This window comes from Cololabis saira, chromosome 22 (genome assembly GCF_033807715.1).
Source record: "Cololabis saira isolate AMF1-May2022 chromosome 22, fColSai1.1, whole genome shotgun sequence".
Classification (NCBI taxonomy): Eukaryota; Metazoa; Chordata; class Actinopteri; order Beloniformes; family Belonidae; genus Cololabis; species Cololabis saira.
The window spans coordinates 17773735-17781537 of NC_084608.1; the positions used below are offsets into that span (position 1 = coordinate 17773735).

General features: G+C 39.3%; 1 protein-coding gene across 1 annotated transcript in view; it reads left to right on the forward strand.

Annotated features, from left to right (window-relative positions):
- The window catches only part of flt1 (fms related receptor tyrosine kinase 1), a 33549-nt gene that overhangs the window by 23791 nt on the left and 1955 nt on the right, over positions 1-7803 (forward strand). The window contains exons 15-29 of the mRNA XM_061713546.1: positions 7-138; positions 1019-1125; positions 1837-1972; positions 2424-2528; positions 2637-2750; positions 3408-3496; positions 3979-4087; positions 4173-4270; positions 4542-4664; positions 5725-5836; positions 5945-6044; positions 6975-7080; positions 7165-7262; positions 7465-7534; positions 7663-7751. Coding sequence (XP_061569530.1) covers positions 7-138; positions 1019-1125; positions 1837-1972; positions 2424-2528; positions 2637-2750; positions 3408-3496; positions 3979-4087; positions 4173-4270; positions 4542-4664; positions 5725-5836; positions 5945-6044; positions 6975-7080; positions 7165-7262; positions 7465-7534; positions 7663-7751 — 1588 coding nt within the window. The remainder of the gene's footprint in view (positions 1-6; positions 139-1018; positions 1126-1836; positions 1973-2423; positions 2529-2636; positions 2751-3407; positions 3497-3978; positions 4088-4172; positions 4271-4541; positions 4665-5724; positions 5837-5944; positions 6045-6974; positions 7081-7164; positions 7263-7464; positions 7535-7662; positions 7752-7803) is intronic.

Genomic DNA, 7803 nt, shown 5'->3' on the forward strand with positions numbered 1-7803 from the left:
CTCCAGGAATCGTCATATCAGCAGAAGACGGGACTCTTCATATTGACAGAATCACAGTGGAGGACCAGGGTCTGTATACGTGCCAGGCCACCAATGAGAGGGGATCTGCAGAGAGCGCGGCCCATATTTGGGTCAACAGTAAGTACAGTATGTCTTTCTCAAGCATGCCTGCCTGTGATTGGCTGTTACCTCACTTTTGAAGATGGTGCACATCCATATATGACCACGTACAAATGTTTATTGTTCCCTCTTTAAACAGTTGTGTAGTCCAGATGCACACACGTCATACAGTATATCACATTGTTTTAATGCAGTGTGTGGTATTCATACACAGAGGCTGGGTTTGTCAGTTCTATTAATGGAAGATGATGAATGTCAATTTTTGAGTAAACATTGATCAAAGTAGATCTTAACATAAACGCACTCAGCCTTTTGTTCAGTGTTCCTCATTCACACACCCACACACTCACACATCCGGAGGCATCAAGGAAGGAGGAGCTCCCTGGAAGCAGTAGTGGCGGACCCGCTTCCCACTCCAGGTTTGGAAAGAGGAGCAGCTGTATATATATGTGTGTATGTGTGTGTGTGTGTGTGTGTTGCTGTGTTCTGATCAGTCAGGAAGGAAACTGTCTCCCGTTTTTATTTCCTCCGGAAAGGCCCGGCCTGCATCTCAGAGAGGCTCCATGTTGTAGCAAGCTGGGTATTTCTTCATCCTCCCATTAAAAAAAAATCAAAGATAAATAAACTTCTGAGCTACTGAAGAAGCTAGATGGTAGTTGTGGTGTGACGGTGAAAACAGGAAAATCCAAATCAATTTCAGGGGGGGAAATCAAAACACAAGCCTGCGTGTGAAATCCTTTATTCCTATTATGTTACAATATTAACCACAATTTTGTGTGTGTGTGTGTGTGTGTGTGTGTGTGTGTGTGTGTGTGTGTGTGTGTGTGTGTGTGCGTGTGCGTGTGCGTGTGCGTGTGCGTGTGCGTGTGCGTGTGCGTGTGTGTGTGTGTGTGTGTAGGTGTGTCAGAAGCATCATTTCTGGAAATCCCTACTCTCACATGTACCTGTGTGGTGGCCACTATCTTCTGGTTTTTGCTCACACTCTTCATCCGGAAGCTGAAACAGGTGAGATGGCTCCTGAAGAAAATCGATTGTGTATATGGTCAGTTTTCCTGTAATTGATGTTAGGATGTTTTCCATCACTTCATTCGTTCCCCTCGCCTCCATCACTCTCAAACTTTTCATTTGTTTCTTTCATTTGTCTTTCCCATGTTTGTTTGTTATGTATAATCTAAAGTAACGACAACCATGTATGTACTTGGCTTTGGCAAAGACAACTCAGATGTTTGATGCAGTGTTTCTATTTACGTCTGTTCCATGTTTCAAACATGTCACTGCTATGAAATGATCAGCAAGTTGCAGACACTCAGAATCAGTTTGGCTGCTGCAGGAAGCAAGAAAGATTAAGCCGCATGCATAAATTAATGCATTCTAAGAATGTAGTTTCATGTTAAGTGGTAAATAAACACCAACAGTTGTGATAAATACTGATTTTTTACATTTTTTTTATGTTGAGCAACTATAACTCCCAGGAAATCTACAATTATGCTTTTGAAAGAAGCTTTTGGTTACACACTTTTATATTTTCTAGTAAAACAAGGAAACATTTCCACTATGTCCCTGCTCACAGCCTCAAATGAACTACTGTGGTTAGACATTCATGACGTTGTGCTGGTTTACATGTTGTTAGGCGTGCCGTGTTTTCTGTGTTCATCTGGATCTCTTTCTGGACTATAAGCCTTATAATATTAAATACTTTCATCATTTTTCCAAAAGCCCGACAGCTCAAACACCAAACCAGAGTACTTGTCAATCATCCTTGACACCGGAGAGTCACCCCTGGAGGAGCAGTGCGAGAGACTGCAGTATGACCCCAACAAATGGGAGTTTCCTCGAGAGCATCTCCAACTAGGTATGATTTATATTTATATAGATATATATATATATATTTATATAATTTATACTCCACTCTATAGATGTGACTAGACACTAAACAGACACTGGAAATTTTGTGGGAGTGGAGGAAGGTATTCAAGATCACATAGCAGATACAAGGATTTTCTCATAGGTCTTATCTGATTATTGCTGGGAGTGACTCTCATTCCATTAATCAGACTGTGCTTGTGTTGTCTGTGGTAAAGCTAATCAACTCTAGTGCTGCTATGTCAACTCTGTTTACTGGAATTAATCAACTCCCATAATCATGAGGGTGGATTCATTTTAGATGGACAGCTAATGAGGTCTGAAGTCTTCTGCTATCAACATGTCACATCTGGGATGGATGTGAATAATAATAATTAATTGACACACCTCCCGTTTCCGTGTCATTTGGCCTATCTTTCTCTCTCTCTCCTCTTTCTCAGGGAAACCTCTGGGCCGTGGAGCATTTGGTAAAGTGATGCAGGGCTCTGCATTTGGAATAGACGATACCACTAGCTGCAGTACAGTAGCTGTGAAGATGCTCAAAGGTGCCAATTTTGCTGCTCCATGAACAAAAAACCACTGCTCTGTGAGGAGGATTTCTCCCGTTTGTTTTATTCGTGTCTTTATTTATGTTTGCACCTTTTCTCCACCAGAGGGAGCCACAGCCAGCGAACACAAGGCCCTGATGACTGAGCTGAAGATCCTCAACCACATTGGAAACCACCTAAATGTGGTCAACCTCCTGGGAGCATGCACCAAACCAGGAGGCACGTGCATTTTCTGGACATTTGTGCATCTTTGTGCATGTGTCCCGTCGTGTGCATATGCCAATTTCGGTTGTCTCGGTTCAGCAGTTGTCTGTAGTCACGTTTCCATTACTGGATTTGCGCAAAGACCCAAATATTGAAAAAGAAATCATCTGTTGCATTCATTAATTTATTATTTTCACAACAGCAGTAGAGGCACTCGCAATAATTTGTCGAAGACTAAAGATGTTTTTGTCCATCTTCTCCAAAATTGAGATTATTTTTTGTTGTTATTTTAAAGAGAAGTATTGCAGGATGAGATACAGAGAGTTGCTTATTCAAAAAAACTGGTCAATGGAAACACCAACCCCCCTAGAGCGCTATCTTTGCTAGACATCCAGAGATTCGATTTTCATTTGCGCAAAAGTGTAATGGAAACGCGACTTATATGTTGCCCTGTGATGGACTGGAGACCTGTCCCGGGTGAACCCCACCCTCTCACCTTGGACAGGCTCCAGCCAACCACTGTGACCCTTAGTTTAAATAAGCAGGTATAGATGATGGATATATGTTGCTTGAGCTGTCATTTGTTATGTTTTTGTCTTACTAGTGTTTTATTACATTTATTACTTGATTGCTAGTGTTTTATGTGTGTGCATGTGTTTTCTCTGTGGCCAGGACCATTGATGGTCATTGTAGAGTTCTGTTGTTTTGGAAACCTCTCAACCTTCCTGAAGAACAAGAGAGATGTGTACATACACGACCGGGTAAGTTTAGCAAGCTTCTCTTAATAGAGATGGTGTGATAAATATGTTTCACACCAAATGAGAGCATGTGCTTGTGTGAACTTTGCCTGTGTGAATTAGTTCCTTACACATTAACATTGCCCCGTGTTTACAGTCTGAACTGCACCTACTTGCTCAGAAAAACTCTATGCTTTTTGTAAAATTCACAAAACTCACTTCTGCAATCTGTTTGGGGCCCGAAAGTATTATCAAAACTCGAGCAGAACTCTTACTTCCTAAATTTTTTCACAATTTTGGGTGTAACTGAAAGCAGTCAAGTTCACCTTGTAGTACTTTTTTTTCTCCATTTTGTTCCTCTACCCAAACAAGGTCACCGAAATGACCACAATGACCACAAGTCTTAAACAAACGTCTTTTTTCAACAATTATTTCTAACTTATACAACTAACTGTTGTAGGTTTCACTCTGGCATAAAATAACTAACTGATTTCTGCCCAAATCAGCTGGATGGAGGTCCAGATGGAGGACCAGGCTGTCTTAAAAGCATTTCTGAGAACCGAAGTAGCATCAGAACCGTGTTTAACGAGACAGAATCAAAAGACAGTGACCTTGGTAAGACCTGAGCCTGATGATCATTTTAAAATTTCTACATGATCAAACCTTTTCTTTTTAATCATCCTGCTAATTTCTCTTTTAGATCCCAAATCAGCATTCGACTCCCATCTGTACCTGGAGGATCTCATTTCTTTCAGCTTCCAGGTGGCACGTGGGATGGAGTTTCTAGCCTCTCGCAAGGTGCCACACTCCATGTGCAAAATCATTTATCAGAAATATTTAATTCCCACAATACCCACCCTGAACAGCTTGAAATAGACACAGTGCTTGTAACATATTTAACTTGCTAGATGTTGGTTGTGTGCTCTTAAAGTTTATGTACGGTCTGTGTATTCTGTGCATTGTCTGGTTTAGATGTGTGTCTGGAGCCTTGTCTAAGAGGATTTCTGTCTATTTCTGTCTCTGTATGTATCTGCATTTCATTATTTGCCTTTTTTTGTGTCTCCATCAGTGTATTCACAGAGACCTAGCAGCAAGGAATATTTTGCTGTCTGACAATAAAGTGGTGAAGATCTGTGATTTTGGCCTGGCCAGAGACATCTACAAAGACCCTGATTATGTCCGCAAGGGAGACGTGAGTACATGAGAACAAACCCAGTATTATGACTGTGTTTTGTTCGATACAATAACGTTTTTTTTTTAACTTTTTTTCACTATTAATTACTTTATTTTTTCTTATTATTGAAATCTTCCATCTTCCATTTGCTTTCAAAAGTCACTGAATTACTTCAGTTGTGTCCACCTGTGTGAAATTCAACTATCATGTGATGTCAGAACATGTATAGCTCTTATGAAAAGCCCCAGTGTCTGTAACACCACCAAGCAAGCGGCACAATGAAAACCAAAAAAAAATCCAATTTGGTCCGGGGGAAGCAGTGGACAAGTTCATATGAGGATTGGGTTAAAATTTTCTTAAATCCACAAACCATAAAGCAAACCATATAAGCCTTAAGCACCACAAATCTTATAATAAATTGTCACGGTCCAGCTGCTCTTTCATTCAAGGACTATCTTTGAAGAAACATATTGACATATTGACAAGAAGAAAACACAAAAGTATCTGTAGCTTACCAAGGGCATCAGAGACTCCTCAGATATTCCAAAGAAGGTACTTTGGTCAAATTAGACTGAAACTGATCTTTTAGGCCATTAAAGAGAAATATAAAATGTGGTACAAACCAAGAAAACCCATTACCTCCAACTGGAACACGTCCCAGTTCTGTGTTGAGTAAAGAGCAAAAATCCCATTTAGACAGACTTGCCATATAGAAGAAAATGTCACTGATGCAAAAAGAGGATTTTTTTTTTTCATTTGAGTTTGTTTTACACACACACACAAAGTCGTTGTTTTGCAGATCGACCCCACACAAATATTGTTTTTAATACTTGGCTGTTAGTCAACAAAACAGGAATGTCAAAGAGCGTGAACATATTTTCAAGGCACTGCAGTACAACAAAAAATAACTTTTTAAATTTCTAATGTCAAAAAAGTTATTCCTTGTATGAAAGATTGTCATTTCAGCAAGAAATGTTCTTGGGTTTTATGGGTTTTTTTTTGTTTTCTCTAAATATTGAAAGCAAAGCTCAAAGTTTTTATCACCCCTAAGAAGTCCTATGCTGTGATTGGCTTACAGGCCCGCCTCCCTCTAAAGTGGATGTCTCCCGAGTCCATCTTTGACAAGGTGTTCACCACTGGGAGTGACGTGTGGTCCTACGGTATACTGCTGTGGGAGATCTTCTCCTTGGGTGAGCGCTACGGACAAGTGTAATGGTTATACACTCTCAAAGTTTTTAAAGTGTGTGTTGGGTGTGTTTACATATTGCTGTGATAAAGTGTGAATATTTGTCCACCAGGTGCCTCGCCATACCCTGGTATTCACATAGATGAGGAGTTCTGCCACCGACTTAAGCAGGGAACAAGGATGCGAGCCCCAGAGTACAGCACACCTGAGATGTGGGTTGATATGTTTTTAAATTATGTAAACAGCCTACTTTGAATGTAGAAACCTAATGATGAGAGTCAATTATTTAACATCAAGACTGTTCACTGATATAGTTTGTGTTTTATTATTTAATTGGCATTTTCTCGCAAATATTCAATACTGACCTCGCAGCATATAAAAATTCACACACTTTAGAATTCCAGCTGGAAGACATTCAGCTTGAACTGTTTCTTTTTTCTCTTATTACGTTTTCTACAAATGAAGGTGCATATGCACATCCCTTCTGATGGTGCGGAACCTGAGTCACTGGCAGAAATGTCCGTCCCAGTCTTGGCAACAATCTGAAACCAACTGCCAAAATGCACTCAAAAAGAGTCTTGATTGATTGGGTTATTTTTGTCGTTTTTGATTTTTTTATCAGCTGAATGCTGCTTGCTTCACCATGTGTGTAATATTAGTATATATAAATGAGGAACAAAGCTAGCTTACACTCACCAGCCAATTTATTACATATGTCTGACATATTCGATATTCGATCAAGTGGTGAGGTATTGTGTGATTATTTAAATATATATATATATATATATATATATATATATATATATATATATATATATATATATATATATATATATATATATATATATATATATATATATATATATATATTAGTGTGTGTGTGTGTGTGTGTGTGTGTGTGTGTGTGTGTGTGTGTGTGATGGTTTGCTCTGGTAACAATTATGAAAGTGTGTGCAGACTTACTTTTAAAAATTGTGATTTATGGGGAGGGGTTATGAAAAATCTTCTCAATTATCTGATATTTCTTTTTTTTCTATGGATTTCTATTTGTTGGAAGATCCCATTAAACATGTGACAATATTGACATTTATGTTGCTGTTCTATCTTTAATAGAAATAATTCTGTTTTGTTTGTCTATACAGTTATAGCACAATGCTGGCATGTTGGGAGGCATGTCCTTCAGACCGACCCACCTTTACTAACTTAGTGGAAATATTGGGAGACCTGCTACAAGCCAGAGTGCAGCAGGTCAGAGATTTTCCGATTTTATTCATATACGTATATATAATTTCTGAGGTTTGAAGTTGTCAGTTTGTTGTTTCACTCCGACAGGATGGGAAGGACTACATTCCTCTGGGATCTTTCACGAACAGAAACATCAGTCCCTGCCAGTCCTTCAAAGAAAACCAGCTTGCAGTCACAAACCTGAGGTAAAGAAACATGCAAGTCTGAGCGAGTACAACTTCACTTCAAATGTTTTCGGTGTGAGGAGGTTGGAAAAAAAGTTGTTTATAGAAATGAAAAAATAGAACTAAAGTGAAAGAAGTTGGGTGAGGTAACTGAAAAAGAAATTCAGTTTGAGAAAGCAAAGATTCCCAGTTTGTGTTTTGAATCTGAATATGATCTTTCCAGTTACATGAGGGGTATGGCCACACTTCAGACTTTTGAAGAAATGCCCTGCGAGGAGCAAGATAGCCCTGACGTAAGGCAGCTATTTCACTTCCACCAGCACGTGAAACCACACATAACATGTTTTTCAGACAAATACAATTTCCTTAAATATTGAGTAACACTCTGATTAACTATATGGTTGAATCCTCTGTGTTTTAGGACGAGCAGAGCGACAGTGGGATGGTCCTGCCATCAGAAGAGCTGAAGAATATGATGAGGAATAACACCAAGAATAAGAAACTCGGCAGGTGTGGACCTGTTTTCTATTCTGTGACATTTTTATGTAATTTCACTGTAATC